The sequence below is a fragment of the Triticum aestivum genome, chromosome 1B, assembly GCF_018294505.1.
Source record: "Triticum aestivum cultivar Chinese Spring chromosome 1B, IWGSC CS RefSeq v2.1, whole genome shotgun sequence".
Taxonomy (NCBI): domain Eukaryota; kingdom Viridiplantae; phylum Streptophyta; class Magnoliopsida; order Poales; family Poaceae; genus Triticum; species Triticum aestivum.
The window spans coordinates 637,309,884-637,331,272 of NC_057795.1; the positions used below are offsets into that span (position 1 = coordinate 637,309,884).

At 47.8% G+C, this 21,389-nt stretch overlaps 2 protein-coding genes across 2 annotated transcripts; both read right to left on the reverse strand.

Moving 5' to 3' along the window:
- Positions 1–14,025: 14,025 nt before the first annotated feature.
- LOC123097861 (sulfhydryl oxidase 1) lies at positions 14,026–16,501 on the reverse strand. Its single transcript, XM_044519710.1, has 6 exons — positions 16,194–16,501; positions 15,559–15,583; positions 15,375–15,467; positions 14,855–15,036; positions 14,419–14,491; positions 14,026–14,320 (listed from the first exon to the last, which is right to left on the reverse strand). Exons 1-6 carry the CDS (start codon positions 16,400–16,402, stop codon positions 14,237–14,239), a joined length of 666 nt encoding a protein of 221 aa, XP_044375645.1. The 5' UTR covers positions 16,403–16,501; the 3' UTR covers positions 14,026–14,236.
- Positions 16,502–18,396: 1,895 nt separating this feature from the next.
- LOC123097870 (gallate 1-beta-glucosyltransferase 84A23-like) lies at positions 18,397–20,233 on the reverse strand. Its single transcript, XM_044519722.1, has one exon. It carries the CDS (start codon positions 20,105–20,107, stop codon positions 18,713–18,715), a length of 1,395 nt encoding a protein of 464 aa, XP_044375657.1. The 5' UTR covers positions 20,108–20,233; the 3' UTR covers positions 18,397–18,712.
- Positions 20,234–21,389: the final 1,156 nt, after the last annotated feature.

Consider the following 21,389-nt stretch of genomic DNA (forward strand, 5'->3'; position numbering starts at 1 on the left):
CGCCATGGGAGCCAAGGACCAGAGGGGAAACCCTTCTCCCATCTAGGGAGGAGGTCAAGGAAGAAGACGAAGAAGGGGGGCTCTCTCTCCCTTGCTTTCGGTGGCACCGGAGCGCTGCCGGGGGCCATCATCATCATCGCGATCTTTCACCAACACCTCCATCATCTTCACCAACATCTCCATCACCTTCCCCCTTCTATATTCAGCGCTCCACTCTCCCGCAACCCGCTGTACCCTCTACTTGAACATGGTGCTTTATGCTTCATATTATTATCCAATGATGTGTTGCCATCCTATGATGTCTGAGTAGTTTTTCATTGTCCTATCGGTGATTGATGAATTACTATGATTGGTTTAAATTGCATGTTTTACTATTGGTGTTGTCCTATTATGCCCTCCGTGTTGCGCAAGCGTGAGGGATTCCCGCTGTAGGGTTTGCAATATGTTCACGATTTGCTTATGGTGGGTAGCGTGAGTGACAGAAGCACAGACCCGAGTAAGTAGGTTGTTTGCATATGGGATAAAGGGGACTTGATGCTTTAATGCTATGGTTGGGTTTTACCTTAATGATCATTAGTAGTCGCGGATGCTTGCTAGAGTTCCAATCATAAGTGTATATGATCCAAGAAGAGAAAGTATCTTAGCTTATGCCTCTCCCTCAAATAGAATTGCAATAGTGATTATCGGTCTAGTAACGTAGTCAATTGCTTAGGCACAATTTCACAACTCCTACCACCACTTTCCACACTCGCTATATTTACTTTATTGCTTCTTTATCTAAACAGCCCCTACTTTTTATTTACGTGCTCTTTATTATATTGCAAACCTATCCAACAATACCTCCAAAGTACTTCTAGTTTCATACTTGTTCTAGGTAAAGCGAACACTAAGCATGCGTAGAGTCGTATCACTGGCAGATAGGACTTGAGAGAATATTTGTTCTACCTTTATCTCCCGTTGGGTTTGACACTCTTACTTATCGAAAGAGGCTACAATTATCCCCTACACTTGTGGGTTATCAGGCTGCAGCAAGGAAGTGCCTCCTTATTACGCGGAAAATAATGATACCTCCACCTGACAGCAGGGACCCATCGGACGGGCCACTGTATTTCGCGAAAAAAATGTTTCCCCCCTGACTGCTAGGACCCACCAGCTACATCTTTGCATGCAAGGAAGTGCATCCGGGCAAAAAAATGATTGCCCCCCTGACTGCTCGGACCCACCAGCTACATCTTCACACGCAAGGAAGTGCCTGACAGTTGGGACACACCTGGTCGAAGCGTACGTAGCATTGTCATTCTGGCGTGAACGTGTACGTACATACTGGTGGATGTAGAGGCGTGCACGTGTCGTAGTAGAGGCGCGCACGTAGCATGTACACGTATGTACAGCAGCCAGTGTGCAAGAAAGGAAATACGGCCACGTACGTGTACATACGGGCGGGGTCTCAAACGCCTACTCGCGCATATGTACGGCCAAGGCTCGTGTACATGGCTGGGTCGGAACGGAGAAACAGAGTCATCGTCGTGTTCATTGGGAGCCAAACCGGCTGGCTCAGAACAGAATGCGTCGTCGTGTTCATCGGGAGGGCTTGGACAGAACAGGCGATGGAAACGAGGTCTATCGTACCGCAGAACGGAGGAAACGGCCTTGTGTTCGACCGACCACGTTCGAAACGGGATCCTGTTCATCAGGAGGGTTCTGGCGTACCACAAAACGGAGGAAGCGGACCTCCTACAGTCAAAACGGGGGTCCTATTGATCAGGAGGGGTGTGGCGTACCGCAAAACAGACGAAACGGACTTGTGTTGGAGCGCTATGGTCGAAATGGGGGTCCTATTCATCCGGAGGGGTGTGGCATACCGCAAAACGAGACTCCACGGGATACTGTTCATCTCCACCGTCGACCTCCTCCAGCCTCCACGGGCTACTGTTCATCCACCGTCGACCTCCTCCAGCCTCCACCTGCGACTGTTCATCCACGAGCCCCTGTTCATCCAGCCTCCACCGTGCACTACTCCACCGGCTACTGTTCAACCACCCCTCTCCACGGGCTCCTGTTCAACCACCCTCCACGGGCTACTGTTCATCCACCCCTCCACCATCTACTGTTCATCCAGCCCTCCATGGGGTCATCCTATTCATCCAGCCCTCCACGGGGTGCTGTTCATCCAGCCCCAACCGGCTCGATTGATCGGGGTCCTATTCATCCAGAGGCAACGCCACGGGGTCATGTTCATCCACCCCCACTGCTTACTATTCATCCACCCCCCCACCCCCGCAACACTCACTGTTCATCCAGAGGCAGCATCGATCGGCTTCAGTTAGCAGCAGTAGCGAAGGAATCGCTCGATCGGGTTCACTTAACAGCCATCGATCGATCGCTCGGGTTTAGTAATGCGTAGCCTGCAGTGCAATCGCTCGGGTTCATTTAGAGCCCAACGCCTCGCTCGGGTTCAGTTAGAGCCAACGCCTCGCACACACGCGCGTACGTGTACGAGAGGAACGCGCATCACTCACCCCCCGACCACCCACCGTAACCGGGAACGCCCCGAAATTTTCCTCGCCCTCGCTTCTACCATGGTTTTTTCCATCATGGACGGCCCAAAGAATGTCATGCAGCTGCGTCTCCGGCCCGCCCCAAACGAAAAGCCCATTTTCAGTCATGATCTTTTGTCATAGAAGTAGGAGCCCACCACATCTATGATGATACTGTGTTTTGTCACAATTATCGTCATAGAAGTGTCATAAGTATGACAGGAAAAAAATTCGTGCGGCCCAAAATGTCACGGATGTGTCTTTTTTTGTAGTGTTATGATTTACCTGTCTATAATATTCTAGACATTCATCAACTTTTGTTTGTGATTTACCTTATATTTTGATCATAAGTGATTTACCTGCCCATAGTATATGTTCATCCAATTCTATCGTGATTTACCTTAATTGTGTTTTGATCACAAGTTTGGTAAGTAAATTAAAGTGGAATTGATTCAGAAGGTAAGTAAATTAAGATGATTGATTATTATACGGGGAAGGTTGGACGAAGGGTGGTGGGAAGAATGGTGAAACGGAAACCTTACGTTCTTTTTAAGTATAGTAGGGATAGTAGAGATTACATATAAGTGTGTGTCTAGGGGATTGGTACATTGTAGAATTGCTAATGCTTATTTTGATATGTGTATGATTACTTTGATGCTAGGTTTTGCGATGATCACCTACAACATACTCTATGACTGTTGCCTAATTGAAGGGACCGGGCACACACTTTATTTAGAAAATTAGTGACCTTCATATGATGTGTTAGTATCAACGAGGAGCAATGTCATGGGTGGTCACAACACTCGAAACATCGATCTGATCTATCAATATTAATTACCAAGCCGTCCTGCGAGCAATTGTAATGGAAGGAGGACAACAATGTTGAATAAGTATAGCATGATGAGTTCAGCTATTTATAGATGACATGCCTACCAAGTCTTTGAGACAACCAACATCATCACATTAGAGGTAATAAATGTTAGGGAACGTTGCATGGAAAAACAAAAAAATTATACGCACACGCAAGACCTATCCATGGAGATGTATAGCTTTGAGAGACGAGAGCATCTACGTACCCTTGTAGATCGCTAAGCAGAAGCGTTTATAAATGCGGTTGATGTAGTCATACACCTTCATGATCTGTCCCGATCAAGTACCGAACGTATGACACCTCCCGTTCAGCACATGTTTAGCTCGATGACGTCCTCGCCTTCTTGATCCAGCAATAGGGGCGAAGTAGTAGATGAGTTCCGGCAGCACGACGTCGTGGTGACGGTGGTGGTGAAGAACAATCTCCGCAAGGCTTCGCCAAGCACAACAAAAACTATGACGGAGGATAAACTGGAGGGGGTGGGGTTGCCGGCACACAGCTCGGTGAATCTTGGTGTGTTCTGGGTACTAGCCCTGCCCCTCTATTTATATGTTGAGCCCTAGGGTCATTTCTTGGAGAGAGAGCCTCCTCAAAGTCGGTTTGGCACGCAAGGCAAGAGTCCTTCTCAGACTTCAGGAACATACGCCAGGGTCCTCGGCGTCTAGCCCAAACGCCAGGGACCCTGGCGTCTGGCCCCTGGCCTTCGCAAAACTTCCTTTTGCACCTTCCTAAAGCCCCGTGGGCTTTACCCCTTGGCCCAAATAAAGTGTTCTCGCACCAGAACATTTCGAGAAACATCTGAAACCCCTTCCAGAAACAAAATGTTGTTATCTCATATATCAATCTTTACCTCCGGACTATTCCGGAGCTCCTCGTCATGTCCGTGATCTCATCCGGGACTCCGAACAACATTCGGTCACCAACGAGCATAACTCATATAATACTATATCATCAACAAATGTTAAGCGTGTGGACCCTACGGGTTCGAGAAAGATGTAGACATGATCGAGACACTTCTCCGATAAATAACTATTAGCGGGACCTGGATGCCCATATTGGTTCCTACATATTATACGAAGACCTTTATCCGTCGAACCTTTATGACAACATACATAGTTCCCTTTGTCCATCGGTATGTTACTTTCCCGAGATTCGATCGTCGGTATCTCCATACCTAGTTCAATCTCGTTAGTGGCAAGTCTCTTTACTCGTTCCGTAATACATCATCCCATAACTAACTCCTTAGTCACTTTGCTTGCAAGCTTCTTGTGATGCTGAATTACCGAGAAGGCCCAGAGATATCTCTCCATCATACGGAGTGACAAATCCATGTCTCGATCCATGCCAACTCAACTGACATCTTCGGAGATACCTGTGGATCACCTTTATGATCACCTGGTTATCTTGTGACGTTTGATGGCACACAAGGCATTCCTCCAGAGTCCGGGAGTTGCATGATCTCATGGTCAAAGAAACATGTATTAGACATTAAGAAAGCAGTAGCAATAAACTGAATGATCATATGTTATGCTAACGATTGGGTTTTGTCCATCACATCATTCTCCTAATGATGTGGTCCCGTTATCAAATGACAACTCGTGTCTATGGTTAGGAAACCTTAACCATCTTTGATCAACGAGCTAGTATAGTAGAGGCTCACTAGGGATACGGTATTTGTTTATGTATCCACACATGTAGTTAAGTTTCCGGTCAATACAATTCTAGCATGAATAATAAAACTTTATCATGATTAAGGAAATATAATAATAACCATTTTATTATTGCCTCCAGGGCATATTTCCATTAGTCTCCCACTTGCACTAGAGTCATTAATCTAGTTCACATTGCCATGTGATTAACACCCAAAGAGTTCACTAGAGTCAATAATCTAGTTCACATCACCATGTGATTAACACCCAAAGAGTTCTAAGGTGTGATCATGTTTTGCTTGTGAAGAGGTTTTTAGTCAACGGGTCTGCAACATTCAGATCCATGTGTACTTTGCAAATATCTATGTCTACAATACTCTATATAGAGCTACTCTAGCTAATTGCTCCCACATTCAATACGTATCCAGATTGAGACTTAGAGTCATCCAGATCAGTGTCAAAAGTTTGCATCGATGTAACCCTTTACGACGAACTCTTTATCACCTCCATAACCGAGAAACATTTCCTTGGTCATCTTTAGGTACCTAAGGATAATTTTGACCGTTGTCCAGTGATCCACTCCTGGATTACTATTGTACCTCCCTGCCAAACTTATGGCAAGGCACACATCAGGTCGGGTACACAACATGGCATACATTATAGAACCTATGGCTGAGGCATAGCGAATGACTTTCATTCTCTCTCTATCTTCTGTTGTGGTCGGGCTTTGAGTCTTACTCAATTTCACACTTTGCAACACAGGCAAGAACCATTTCTTTGACTGGTCCATCTTGAACTTCTTCATAACTTTGTCAAGGTATGTGCTTTGGAAAGTCCTATTAAGCATGTCAATCTATCCCTATAGATCTTGATGCCCAATATATAAGCAGCTTCATTGAGGCCTTTCATTGAAAAATTCTTATCCAAATATCCTTTTATGTTATCCAAAAATTCTAAATCATTTCCAATCAGCAATATGTCATCCACATATAATATTCGAAATGCGATAGAGCTCCGACTCACTTTCTTGTAAATACATGTTTCATCATCAGTTTGTATAAAACCAAATGCTTTGATCACCTCATCAAAGCGTTTATTCCAACTCCGAGATGGTTGCACCAGTCCATAGATGGATCGCTAGAGCTTGCACACTTTGTTAGCACCTTTAGGATCGACAAAACCTTCCGGTTACATCATATACAACTCATCCTTAAGAAACCCATTAAGAAATGCAGTTTTGACGTCCATTTGCTAGATTTCATAATCATAAAATGCGGTAATTGCTAACATGATTCAGACAGACTTAAGCATCGCTACGGGCGAGAAAGTCTCATCATAGTCAACCCCTTGACCTTGTCAAAAGCCTTTTGCAACAAGTCGAGCTTTGTAGACAGTGATATTACCATCAATGCATGTCTTCCTCTTGAAGATCCATTTATTCTCAATTGCTTGCCAATCATCGGGAAAATCCACCAATTCCACACTTTGTTCTCATACATGGATCCTATCTCAGATTTCATGGCCTCAAGCCATTTTTCGGAATCTGGGCTCATCATAGCTTCTTCATAGTTCGTAGGTTCGCCATTATCTAACAACATGACTTCCAGGACAGGATTACCGTACCACTCTGGTGCGGAACATGTTCTGGTCGACCTACGAGGTTCAGTAGTAACTTGATCTGAAGTTTCATGATCATCATCATTTGCTTCCTCTCTGGTTGGTGTAGGCATCACGGGAACAGTTTTCTCTGATGTACTACTTTCCAATTTGAGAGCAGGTACAACTACCTCATCAAGTTCTACTTTCCTCCCACTCACTTCTATCGAGAGAAACTCCTTCTCTAGAAAGGACTCATTCTTAGCAACAAAGATTTTGCCTTCGGATATGTGGTAGAAAGTATACCCAATAGTTTCTTTCGAATATCCTATGAAGACGCACTTCTCCGCTTTGGGTTCGAGCTTAACAGGCTGAAGCCTTTTGAAATAAGCGTTGCATCCCCAAGCTTTAAGAAACGACAGCCTTTGTAGCCTGGTGGCAGTGACTGGAGAACTCTATCAATAACAGTCTCAACTGGAAGATCAATTCCCAGCTGAGTTTAGTGGTTATGATACCCAGAAATTTTGAGTATGTGTTCACTGAAAGAACTATTCTCCTCTATCTTACGGCTATAGAACTTGTTGGGGACGTCATATTTCTCAACCCGGGCATTAGCTTGAAATATCAATTTTAGCTTTTGGAACATCTCATATGCTTCGTGGCGTTCAAAATGTCTTTGAAGTCCCGGTTCTAAGCCGTAAAGCATGGCACACTAAACTATTGAGTAGTCACCAGATCGAGCCTGCCAGACGTTCATAACATATGTAGTAGCTCCTGCAGCATGTCTGTCACCTAGCAGTGCATCAAAGACATAATTCTGATATGTAACAATGAGGATAATCCTCAAGTTACAGACCCAGTCCGTGTAGTTGCTACCATCATCTTTCAACTTAGCTTTCTCTAGGAACGCATTAAAATTCAAGGGAACGGTAGCACGAGCCATTGATCTACAACATAGATATGCAAAAACTATTAAGACTAAGTTCATGTTAAATTTTAGTTCAAATAATCAAATTACTAATGAACTCCCACTTAAATCAACATCCCTCAAGTTGTATAAGTGATACGTGATCCAAATCAACTAACCCATGTCCGATCATCATGTGAGATGGGGTAGTCTTCAATGGTGAACATCTCTATGTTGATCATATCTACTATATGACTCATGTTCGACCTTTCGGTCTCCCGTGTTCCGAGACCATGTTTGTACATGCTAGGCTCGTCAAGTTTAACCCAAGTATTATGCATATGCAAAACTGGTTTACACCCGTTGTATGTGAATGTAGAATCTATCACACCCGATCATCACGAGGTGCTTCGAAACGACGAATTTTGGCAACGGTGCATACTCAGGGAGAACACCTTTATCTTTAAATTAAGTCTAGGGATCATCTTATAATGCTACCATCGATCTAAGCAAAATAAGATGCATAAAGGATAAACATCACATGTAATTAAAATATGTGACATGATATGCCCATCATCATCATCTTGTGTTTTGATCTCCATCTCCAAAGCACCGGCATGATCTCCATCGTCACCGCCACGACACCTTGATCTCCATCGTAGCGTCGGGGTCGTCTCGCCAACTATTGCTTCTACAACTATTGCTAACCCATAGCGGTAAACTAAGCAATTACATGGAGCTTTAGTGATTGACACGTAGGTCATACAATAATTAAAGACAACCCTAAGGCTCCTGCCGGTTGTCGTACTCATCGACATGCAAGTCATGAACTTATTACAAAACATGATCTTCTCATACATCAACATATATCAAATTGCATCTTGACCATATCACGTCACAACATACCCTACAAAAACAAGTTAAACGTCCTCTACTTTGTTGTTGCAAGTTTTACGTGGCTCCTACGGGCAACTAGCAAGACCCGTTCTTACCTATGCAAAACCACAATGGTGATTATCAACTTTGTTGTTTTAACCTTCTGCAAGGACCGGACATAGTCAAATTCGATTCAAGTAAAGTAGGAGAAACAGACACCCGCCAGCCACCTTTATGCAAAACAAGTTGCACGCCAGTCGGTGGAACTGGTCTCATGTACGTGGACATGTAAGGTTGGTCTGGGCCGCTTCATCCAACAATACCCCCGAATCAAAACAAGACGTTGGTGGTAAGTAGTATTCACATCACCGTCCATAACTCCTTTGTGTTCTACTCGTGCATATCATCTACGCATAGACCTAGCTCATGATGCCACTGTTGGGGAATGTTGCATGGAAAAACAAAAATATTATACGCACACGCAAGAGCTATCCATGGAGAGTATAGATACAAGAGGGGGTGAGCATCTACATACCCTTGTAGATCGCTAAGCTGAAGCGTTTATCAATGTGGTTGATGTAGTCGTACACCTTCATGATCTATCCCGATCAAGTACCAAACATACGACACCTCCGCGTTCAGCACACATTCAGCTCGATGACGTCCTGGCCTTCTTGATCTAGCAAGAGGGGCGAAGTAGTAGATGAGTTTCGGTAGCACGACGGCATGGTGAAGGTGGTGGTGAAGAACAATCTCTGCAAGGCTTCACCAAGCACAACTAAAACAATGATGGAGGATAAACTAGAGGGGGCAGGGTTGCCGGCACATGGCTTGGTGAAACTTGATGTGTGTTCTGGGTGCTAGCCCTGCCCCTCTATTTATATGTTGAGCCCTGGGGTCGTTTCTTGGAGAAAGAGCCTCCTTAAAGTTGGTTTGGCACACAAGGCAAGAGTCCTTATCGGACTCCAGGAACAGACGTTACGGTCCTTGGAGTTTGGCCCAGACACCAGGGTCCCTGGTGTCCAGCCCCTGGCCTTTGCAAAACTTCCTTTTGCACCTTCCTAAAGCCTCGTGGGCTTTACCCCCTGGCCCAAATAAAGTGTTCTCGCACCAGAACATTTCGGGAAACATCTAAAACCCCTTCCAGAAACTAAATGCTATTATCCCATATATCAATCTTTACGTGCGGACTATTTCGGAGCTCCTCGTCATGTCCGTGATCTCATCGAGGACTCCGAACAACATTCGGTCACCAACAAACATAAATCATATAATACTATATCCTTAACGAATGTTAAGCGTGCGAACCCTACGGGCTCGAGAATGATGTAGACATGATCGAGACGCTTCTCCGATAAATAACCAATAGTGGGACCTGGATGCCCATATTGGTTCCTACATATTCTACGAAGATCTTTATCGGTCGAACCTTTATGACAACATATGTAGTTCCCTTTGTCCATCGGTATGTTACTTTCCTGAGATTCGATCGTCGGTATCTCCATACCTAGTTTAATCTCGTTACCGACAAGTCTCCTTATTCGTTTCATAATACATCAACCCATAACTAACTCCTTAGTTACTTTGCTTGCAATCTTCTTGTGATGATGTATTACCGATTTTGGCCCACTTTCGGCGCAAATTGGCCCACTTTTCAGCCCATTTTCGGCACAAATTGGCCCACTATCGGCGCAAATTGACCAATTTCATCCCATATTCAGCGTGCTTCGTCACAAATTCAACAGAAGTTATTTTTATCACATAGTTCATCACAGAAAATCAATACAAATCAAATAGTTCAAGAAATCAATACAAATCATATAGTTCAGCAATTAGTTCAACAAATAAAAACTCATATTTCATCACACATCGAGTTAGGCATTGCCCTTGAGCCTCCAAAGGTGCTCCACCAGATCCTGCTGCAGTTGTTGATGCACGAGTGGGTCTCGGATCTCCTAGCACATATTGAGGAAGGCAGTCCAGGTTGCAGGTAGGTGGTGATCAACTTGGGCAAGAGGTCCCTGCTTGTAATATGGTTCAGTGTCAAACACTAGCTTTTCCTGCTCACTCTCAATGATCATGTTGTGCAAGATGACACAACAGGTCATGACCTCCCCCATTTGATCTTTCGACCAGGTCTGAGCGGGGTACCGGAGAACAACAAATCAAGATTAAAGCACACCAAATGCCCGCTTGACATCCTTCTTGCAAGCCTCCTAACACTTGGCAAAGTGAAAGTTCTTGCATCCTGGCATAAGGTTTGAGATAGTCTTCACAAATGTGGACCACCTCGGATAGATGCCATCTGCTAGATAGTATCCCTTGTTGTAGTGCTGCCCATTGACGTCGAAGTTCGCCGAAGGAGAATGACCTTCAACAAGCTTGGCAAAGACAGGGGAGCACTACAATACGTTGATGTCATTGTGAGTTCCTGGCATACCAAAGAAGGAGTGCCAAATCCAGAGATCGTGTGTGGCCACTACCTCAAGTACCACACTGCAAACCGCCTTTGGCGCCTCTTTACATCCCCTGCCAGGAAAATAGACAGTTTTCCCATTTTCAATGCATGTAGTCGATGCTTCCAAGCATACCAGGAAATCCTCTTGCTGCATTCTGTGCTAGGATTCGAGCAGTGTCTTCAACATTGGGTGATTGCAAGTGTTGAGGTCCAAACACTGCCATCACTCCCTGAAGAACTTGTACAAACAATCAATGGTCGTGGACTCGGCCATGCGTCTATAGTCTTCCAATGAATCACTTGGAGCTTCGTATGCAAGCATCCTCATAGCAGGCGTGCACTTCTGGAGTGAGGTGAATCCAAGTGTGCTAGTGCAATCCTTCCTGCACTTGAAGTAGTTGTCGAATTCACGGATGGAATTCACAATCATGAGGAAGAGCTTTCGGCTCATCCAATAACGGCGCCGAAATACTTTCTCGACGTGCAGTGGAGCGTCGGCGAAGTAGTCGGAGTAGAGCAAGCAATAGCCTTCTAGTCGATGCATCTGCTTTGCCTTCAGCCGGCCCGGCGGCGAGCCACCTCGCCGCGGCTTTGTATTGCTCGCGAATAGGACGACCAGAGCGGTGAGGAGCATGAGATGCTCTTCGTCCTGGGCGTCGGCATCGGCTTCCTCCTCCATCAGCGCCGCGAACGCTTCCTCCTCGTCCGATTCCATCGCCAAGCAGACAAATCGTCGAACACCTTGCGGGTGTGGTAGGCGCGCAGCTGCCGGTATTCCCGCCTTGCGTGGCCGGAGCCGAAAAGCTTGCCCAGGAGTGGGGTGGAGGCTGCTGCGGTGGAACCCTCTCTTTTCCGGCGAGGGAATGGCCTATCTAGCGGTGGTGGGTTGGTAGGCGGCACTGGAATCAGCACCACGGCGGAAGGGCATGCGTGTGGGGGGAGGGGCGAATCTGGAAGTGCTAGATGCTTTTCCGCCTGACAATGGTGGCCCAGGCACGGTTTTTTCTTTCGCTGGAGCCCCCAAGCGCCCCCAGTGTGTTGGGTTCGGCCTGGGATCGCCAGGCCAAAAATGCGTCGAGCCGGCGGATTTCGACATCCTGGGGGCGCGACTGGTTATTTTTTTGGGTGCCGACACAAAAAAACTCGCCCTGGGGGGCCTGTTGGGGGGGCTCAAGTGGAGATGCTCTTACTAGTCACATTAGAGGTACGCAGAAGCATTTATACTAACTAACGTGAACTGAAATCTATTGTGTTTATCCATTTCATTATTATTATAGGAAAAATGTTTCAATCACGTTTGCTTTATTTTACTCACTTATCAAATCATTTAGTTTAATTCTTTGCTGATAATTTTATGCTATGTTGGAATATTGCAAGAATTTTCCAAGTTAACGAATTTGAGATGCATGACACCTCAAGTGTTCCAGAAACACCACATACCACTTTCTTTGACTCATTTTGGATAAACATTCAACTGAGTATAATACTTCCCATAAATTGTGTTACGCCAATCATGTGTACCAAGGAGTACCAATAATCAACAGAATTTTTATTAGGGAACGTAGTATTATAAAAAAAAATCCTACGATCACGCAAGATCTATCTAGGAGAAGCATAGCAACGAGCAGGGAGAGTGTGTCCACGTACACTCATAGACTGAAAGCGGAAGCGTTTAATAACGCGGTTGATGTAGTCGAACATCTTCGCGATCCAACCGATCCAAGTACCGAACGTACGGGACCTCCGCGTTCAGCACACGTTCAGCTTGACGACGTCCCTCGAGCTCTTGATCCAGTTGAGGCCGAGGGAGAGTTCCGCCTCAGCACTACGACGATATGACCGAGGTGTGTAACTATGAAGGGGGGCACCACACACGACTAAGACAAATCTTGGGGTGCTCCCCTCCCCCATATATAAAGGAGGGAGGGAGGAGGTGGCCGGCCTAGGGGGCGTGCCAAGCATAGGGAATCCTACTAGGACTCCCCAAGTCCTAGTAGGATTCCCTTTCCTATTCGGAGTGGGAGAGAAGGAAAGAAAGGGAGAGGGAGAAGGAAAGGGGGGGGGCGCCCCCACCCCTTGTCCAATTCGGTTTGGGCAGGGGGAAGGCGCGCGCCACCTCTTAGCCCTTCTCCCCTCTCGCCACTAAAGCCCAATAAGACCCATTAACTTCCCCCAGCAAATTCCCGTAACTCTCCGGTACTCCGAAAAATACCCGAATCACTCGGAACCGTTCCGATGTCCGAATATAGCCTTCCAATATATGAATCTTTACCTCTCGATCATTTCGAGACTCCTCGTCATGTCCGTGATCTCATCCGGGACCCCAAACAAACTTCGGTCATCAAAACACATAACTCATAATACAAATCGTCATTGAACGTTAAGCGTACGGACCCTACGGGTTCGAGAACTATGTAGACATGACCGAGACACATATCTAGTCAATAACCAATAGCGGAACCTGGATGCTCATATTGGCTCCTACATATTCTACGAAGATCTTTATCGGTCAAACCGCATAACAACATACGTCATTCCCTTTGTCATCGGTATGTTATTTGCCCGAGATTCGATCGTCGGTATCATCATACCTAGTTCAATATCGTTAGCGGCAAGTCTCTTTCCTCATTCCTTTATGCATCATCCCGCAACTAACACATTAGTCACATTGCTTGCAACGCTTAAAGTGATGTGCATTACCGAGAGGGCCCATAGATACCTCTCCGATACACGAAGTGACAAATCCTAATCTTGATATATGCCAAACCCAACAAACACCTTCAGAGACACCCGTAGAGCATCTTTATAATCACCCAGTTATGTTGTGACGTTTGATAGCACACAAGGTGTTCATCCGGTATCTGGGAGTTGCATAATCTCATAATCAGAGGAAAATATGTATAAGTCATGAAGAAAGCAATAACAATAAAACTTAACGATCATTACGCTAAGCTAACAGATGGGTCTTGTCCATCACATCATTCTCTAATGATGTGATCCCGTTCATCAAATGACAATACATGTCTATGGTCAGGAAACTTAACCATCTTTGATTAACGAGCTAGTCAAGTAGAGGCATACTAGGGACACTCTCTTTTGTTTATGTATTCACACATGTACTAAGTTTCTGGTTAATACAATTCTAACATGAATAATAAACATTTATCATGATATAAGGAAATAAAATAATAACTTTATTACTGCCTCTAGTGCATATTTCCTTCAATTTTGTGGCCAAACGAGCGCCCATAAACCATCTCCCTTCACTCTTCTAATATAGTACATTCAACTAGCTCGATCCACACATGGGCTAGCTCTGCCACTGTCAATCGTGAATTTTGATCATTGAACTAGAACATTGTGCTCCAAAAATATCTGTAATGCATGAGCTGTTGCTTCCGCAACACTGTAAATTGCTTGAACAACCTAATACAACAGATTAAGTACGTAGAAAAAACTGCTTGTTAGTGCATGACACAAGATTTTATGCACTTTAGCTCAACAAATAAAGTATGCAGCTGTACCTGTTTAAGATCTGAAGCATTGTTTGGAAGCACATTTTCCTTCTCATATTTTTTGTCATCCAAAGTGAACAAGCTGCACATAGCATAAAGAGGGTGTATTGATAAAATCCATCATGCCTGTAATGGTAGAACTGAACCAAAACATAGAAGCATCTAAGCAAGAGAATAAGATGTTAAGCCCAAATATACACTGGTGTACTTAGTTTAGAAACAGAGGTAACAAAAATAGGTGCACAAAATTTTGATACTCCCTCTGTCCGAAAATACTTGTCATCAAAATGGATAAAAGAGGATGTATCTAGACGTATTTTAGTTCTAGATACATCTTTTTTTATCCATTTTGATGACAAGTATTTTCGGACGGAGAGAGTAGTTCAGTAGATGTCATATCAATTGAACTTTTAGGGATAGTAAAATAGTCAGGAGAAAAACTTGCCTTTCCATTTGCTTATTTATCCACTTAAGTAAACGCTCTGCTGTTCTTCCATCATCAATCAATTTTATTTTGCTTTTCTCTTGCTTCCGGTCCCACTTAATGTTAGCAAATTTTGGTGGGCGCCCCCAAAGTAGTAAAGGATAACGGTCAACAGAAAATCTATTGCAAAGATCTATGTTCACCTGTGATGTCAAACATTCAAAAGAAATAAAACATCACTGCATGCCAATGCGCACCACTGCTTGAGGAACTAATTGGTACATTATTAGGTTTGCGACAAAAATGGAAATTAAAATAAATCAAATGAGAGACTAATCTTTCACGTGAGAAGAAGCTCATTTCTAGCCTTCAAGTGACAATAACAAACAGGATAACTATAAACTGAAGATACACATCGGTACTTCTCTAGGTTATCTCATCTTACAGTAACAGAATCACCAAAATATCCCCTTTAAAGTGCTTAGTAGTTTAGCTTCAGCAATCTGATGAAAATTATCACCCTTCACAAGAAGTACTGTACCTTTGATGCACAATCAATCCTAGCCATCAGTACTCTCCCAGGATGTGCAGCATCTGGACCGTTGAAAAGTTTCGCAACCTTCTCATAATGGGGCTGCAGGTAAGGAAGAAATTGAAATTAGCATGAGTGGATTTCCAGATCATATGAATATATATGATACACTCTACCACCATAGGCTCAATACCTTGTAGTTTCTGCAAGCTGGACACCTGCACAAGCATGATAGGCATTCAGTTAGCAGTAATAAAACAAGACGGGAACAAATGGCATTAAGCAGAAACGAAATGGAGTACCAACAGGGTGTTAAGACTTAAGAGTATGCTTCCACAAAGGTAAGCCAGTCGATCCTTCAAATTTTCCATGGTCAATGGTAAAATTAGTGGATAATATGGTAGGTAGAGATGAATTCGAATTTGGAAGAAGCAATTTACTAGGGACACAAAAACAAAATCTTAAATCAATGAAATTCTGAAGCTGAGGGGCAGCGATATCACTCTATAGTCCACTTCAGTGGGTTCCTGTACGTACTTGAGTTAACAAAATCATCATGTTCCAGTCAGTAGCGATTTCAGACATAACACGAAGAAAGTACAATTACACTACTCTGATAGTACATATGGAAAACTACACACGAGGTGCTAATATCGTACTGTATTCAGCTGCTGAAATCAGAGAAGAACTAATCATTTTCGATTTGCGACTGACAGATCGACAACGGCATGAAACCCCGCGTCACATCTCGGGCCATCGAGCTATCCCGAAACCTCGATTCGTAACCATCTCGCGATTCCATCGAATCGAATCGAGCCGGTGACTGACCAGTGGGCGTAGAACTCGACGACGGCGAAGGACTCCCGGGAGGCCGTGAGGAAGGCGTCGAAGGTGGTGGCGTCAAGCTCCACGGCGTAGTCCCCCTGCGCGGTGGCCCCGTCGCCGACGCCCAAAGACCGGAGGGCGTCCGCGCCCACGGAGAGGGAGGAGGCGACGGCGAGGACGAGGAGGAGGAGGCGCGCCGCCGCGGGAGCCATGGATCGGCGGGGGCTGGATCGCTCCGGCGCGGTGGTGATCCGTTGTTCCGTTTCGGACCACACGCGAAACTCTCGTCCTGGGATTAGTCAGACCAGCAATGCTAGCCTCCGCTACTACTAGTAGGCTCCGCCTGGGGTTTTGGACCTTGGCAAACGCTCCGTTTCAGCCGGCGGACCGCACGCGAGCGTCGTCCCTCATCTTCTGCATGCGACGCGTGTCTTTTGCGGGTCTGTTTCTGCATTTCTTTTCCTCTAACATTATCTGTGTTACAAAATTGCATTTCGTAACGACACCCTTGTTGCAACAAAAAAAAAAGATAAGACGAAAAAAATCTGAAACATCATCTGTGTTGCGAATTTTCCTTCCACAACAACATCCATGTTGCAAAACATCATCTGAAGCATCATCAGTGTCGGCCGCTGCCACGGGCTAGGGCACCGCCGTTGGTGGGTCGCCGCGAGCGCAATGAGTGTCCTCCCGACGGCGACGTCACGTGGAATCTGTGGCGCATCGGACTGCTTGCTGGAGGGGCATGTTTGCTGCTGCTCTGCGGGCCGTGGGCGGCATGGGGCTGGCGGCCGCTGCAGGTCCTGGACGGTGGTGGCGGCCGGCAGTGGTGGCCCGGCAAGGTCCAGTGGCGGCGCCGTGATGCTGACGGCTGCTGGATGTCGTGGGGGTGGCGGCAGTAGACTTTCCGATCTGATCTGCATCGGGGGCTCGTCCAACCACCTGCTCGTGAGCAATGCCGGCTATGGCGGCACGAGCTGGCCGTCTCCGATGACTTCGGGAGACGGTGGTGGCGCGGCGTGGTGGTGTGCCCCAGTCAGGTGTGTCCAGCTGTGTGTTCGTCGTGACCGGCTTGACTGACGTGTGGGTGGAAACGGGTCGGTGGGGGTGGCAACGCTCATTGGTGGTCATGCCCCACCGGCGGCGCAGCGTGGCAGATGCGATATCCCTTCTCCCCGGTCTATGCCGTCAGAGAAGCTGTGATCGGGGGCTCGTGCTCGGGAGGATCTACTTGGGGCCAGAGGCGTGCCAGACTTGCTGCTCCGGGTAGGTGAGATTGGGCTCGCCTGGGTAGTGCCCGCGAGCGGGGAGGTCCCTCCATTCGCGGGTGTGATGGTCGTTGGTGGTGGTCGAGACATCATGATACTATCGGGCAACACACAGTCGAGAGGTACAGACATGGCGTCGTGCGAGTGTGCTCGACGATGGCGTGTCTCCTCCAGTCCACCGGGACTGGTTGGGGACGTTGGGCTGGGGCCCCTACAGTGTTGGCGCCGGCCTTGCCTCCGTGGCTCATGCTGGGCTATGAGTGAAAGGGGCGGCCTTTTATTCTTCCTAACGTGGTTGGTACTATGAAGTGTGGGCGGCGGGTGAGGTCTCGGACATGGATGCCGGGGCGGCGACTCTGGATGGTGGTTCGCATGGTTGGCACTTCGGCGACAGCATATGGCGGCGTCGGTGGCTCCCATCTTGGTCATGTGGATGACAGGAGGGGTAGCGGTTGGAGGCTCGGGCGCTCCTCTATTGGACGTCGCCCAGGTCTGGGTCTGGGATCTGGGCACATCTTGCGGGCGCCGCTCTCTTCTTGAAGACGCCGTCATGGATCTCCTCTCCATGTCAGAGTTCTCGGTGAAGACCCTTGCCTAGTGGGGCTAGGCAGCGACGACGCTCTGCGTTGTTATCCCTTTTGAGGGCGTTGTCGAGGAGCTTAGCTGTCCTAGGGTGCTATGTGGGGTTGTTCTCAGTTTCTCCGGTGTTCTCCTTCAGTAGCGTAGTTGCTTCTCTTCTTCACGGTCCGGATAGTCTAGAATCTGCTTGTAAGAGGATTACCTCACCACCCTGTATCGTTCGACCATGTACTTTCTTCGGATCGTGTCTTTATTTATAAAGGGGGGCAAAAGCCTCTTTTAAGAGTACATTACACAAGAAAAAAGAACAAAAATAAGCAAAATATTGTTTAAATTTGACTTAAAATATGGAGGAGACCCGTAAATTGGGAGGAAGGGAGTACTTTAGAATAGAGCCAAAAGACGAGACAAGACGCGGCATCATTTGGCATCTCTTTGCTCTATCCACATCATGCCTATGATATGATGCAACGACATTTCATATGAGTAGAAGGATTAGTGGTGTACAGGTCTGCTAACCTTTGCTTAGCTCCTATTTCGGCCATTCGCGAGTGACGAGCCAAATCGTAGAGCATATATCCATACAACATGGTTGAAGCGCGTTCATTGGCTCGACAGAAATGTTCTCCAAGGGATAAGAATAAGATGGTTTATTCGAGTGTCACCACTAATGAATTATAACGAACTGACTGATCCCTGCTTTGCCGGCGGCGAGCTAATCGTGTCAACTGCACGAGATCCTACGGCCGCTCGCAAGAAGTCAACGAAAGCGTCGAGGCCGCTGTCCGATGACCCGCCGTCGGCCAGCGCTGCCGCTGCTTCCTCCTTCCACGCCGTCGCCCTCCTCCGGATCGCTGCCGCCTCCGGTCCGCCCATCACCTCGTTGACGCACGCACGGAGCGCCTCCTGCGTCACCGGCGCCGGCAGCCGGATGCCGATCCCGTACTCCTCCACCAGGAACTTGGCGTTGGTGAACTGGTCCGACCACCACGGGTACGCGACCACCGGCACCCCCGCGGCCAGCGCCTCGGTGACGGAGTTCCACCCGCAGTGCGTTACGAAGCACCCGACCGCGCCATGCCGGAGCACGCGCCCCTGCGGGCACCACGCCACGATCCTGCTGGTGTCTCCGCGGCAGGCGGCGAAGACGGGCTCCGGGAGGTGGAGGAGGTCGTCGCGCACCACCCACAGGAACGGCCTGCCAGTGCTGGCGAGTCCCTCCGCCAGGGCGGCCGTCTCGTCCCGCCCGATGTCCACGATGCTGCCGAACGCCACGTACACGACAGAGCGCGGCGGCTGCGCGTCGAGCCACGCCATCACGCAGCCGTCGTCGCCGGCCACGGCCGGCTCATCGTCCAGGAGGGGGCCGACGGGCGCGACCGGGACGGCGCGAGCCCGAAGCGCGTCGATGGCGGTGCACTCAAGCTCGTGGAAGGTGTTTCCGAGCACCCATGACGGTGCCTTCTCCCGCACCTGCACGAGCTGCGCCCTGAGCATCTGGCCCCATAGGTTGTGCGCGAACTCGGGTCGGACCAAGGTCGGCAGCTCGTCCACGGACATGGCCGGCAGCCCGGGCAGCAGCACTGGCGCGTCGTTGTTGTAGAAATGGTAATAGAGCGACAGCACGGCGCAGGACTGGTTCCACAAGGTGGCGCAGGGGACGCCCAGCTCCCGGGCCACGTCGAGCGCCCAGGGCACGAAGGTGGTGTTGACGATGCAGGAGACCGGCCGGCCGGCGTCGGCGTGGCGCCGGACCATGTCGGCCAGCACCGCGGGGCCCACGTCCACGACGTGCCGTAGCATGTCGTTGGGTGCCATCGTCCGTTCGTGTGAGCCGTCGTCGTCGCCGCAAGGGCGGTACTCGAATAGGACGCCGCCCGAGGAGGCGCCGTCGTCGCGGTGGATGGCGCCGCGGAGGATGGTGGTGAAGGTGACGAGGAGGCCCCTGGCGGCGAGGCGCCGGCCGAGGCGGAGTAGCGGGTTCACGTGGCCCTGCAGCGGGCACGACACGAGGAGGACGTGCGGCTGCGCCACCGCCGCCGCCGGCATGGCGCCTTCTTGGCAGCTCATCGTGTGGCCAACTCTTGTGTGTAGTCTTTGCTTTTGTCGCCTCGCCTCGCCTACGACCACGAGATCGGTGGTGCTACTGCTAGTGTGTGCATGTTATATACAGAGAGCCCGCCATCGGCGCCACGGGACACGCACGGCATCACGCTGCTGCCTCGCCAATTTTATAACGAGGAGCTTGAGCTACTTTCACTGTGGCTCGTGGCAGCTCGACTTCCTTTCTGTCACTGCATGTCAAAAAGCAAAGTTTCTTTCCTGTGTGTTGCACCGACACACATCTCGTAGCGGACGGCCTATACATCAATGGTTCAAACTGCGAGTAGAAAGGTCAAAAGAAAAATAATGAGACCAACCCAAGGGTAGAAAGTTCAAAAGACACATCCCCCAGCAGCATTGTGCAATACCCGCAGTCATTTCTGTAAAACGTAGAGTTTGGGAAACTGCTCGACACCCTAAACGGGATGTGGCTATCTCATTATATAGGAGTACCAAAGGGTACAATACAATTACATATGTGTACAAGGGGTCCACGTATATGTATACAGTCTAACACCCTTCCTCAATCTTAACTATAGCCTGAAGTACAAAGTAAGTTAAGATTGCGCCTACAGCCTACAAACTGTGGTTGTGGAAGAGGCTTCGTGAAGATGTCAGCAAGTTGATCCTTTGATGAGATGAACTTGATACTGAGAAGCTTCTGTGCAACACGTTCTCGAACAAAATGATAGTCCACCTCAATGTGTTTCGTCCGAGCATGAAACACCGGATTAGATGAGAGATAGGTAGCGCCAATGTTGTCACACCAAAGCACTGGAGAACGAGCAGGAGGAACTCTCAATTCTCTCAACAAGGACTGAACCCATATGATCTCAGCAGTTGCACCAGCAACTGCTTTGTACTCAGCTTCAGTACTGCTGCGAGAAACTGTAGCCTGCTTACGAGCATTCCAGGCGATCAAATTAGGCCCAAGGAACACTGCATATCCCCCCGTGGATCGCCTGTCATCAGGACACCCGGCCCAATCTGCATCGGAAAAGGCTGAGATCTCATAAGATGGTGCAGGCTAGAGGAGTAAACCATAAGAGGTTGTGAAATAGATATAACGCAGAATGCGTTTCACAGCTGACCAATGAGACGTCCTGGGCGCATGAAGATACTGACAGACACGGTTGACTGCATAAGAGACATCTGGTCTGGTGATAGTAAGATACTGCAGACCACCAACAAGACTACGATACTCAGTAGCATCATCCGGTGAAAGAAGGTCTCCATCCAGGGCAGACAA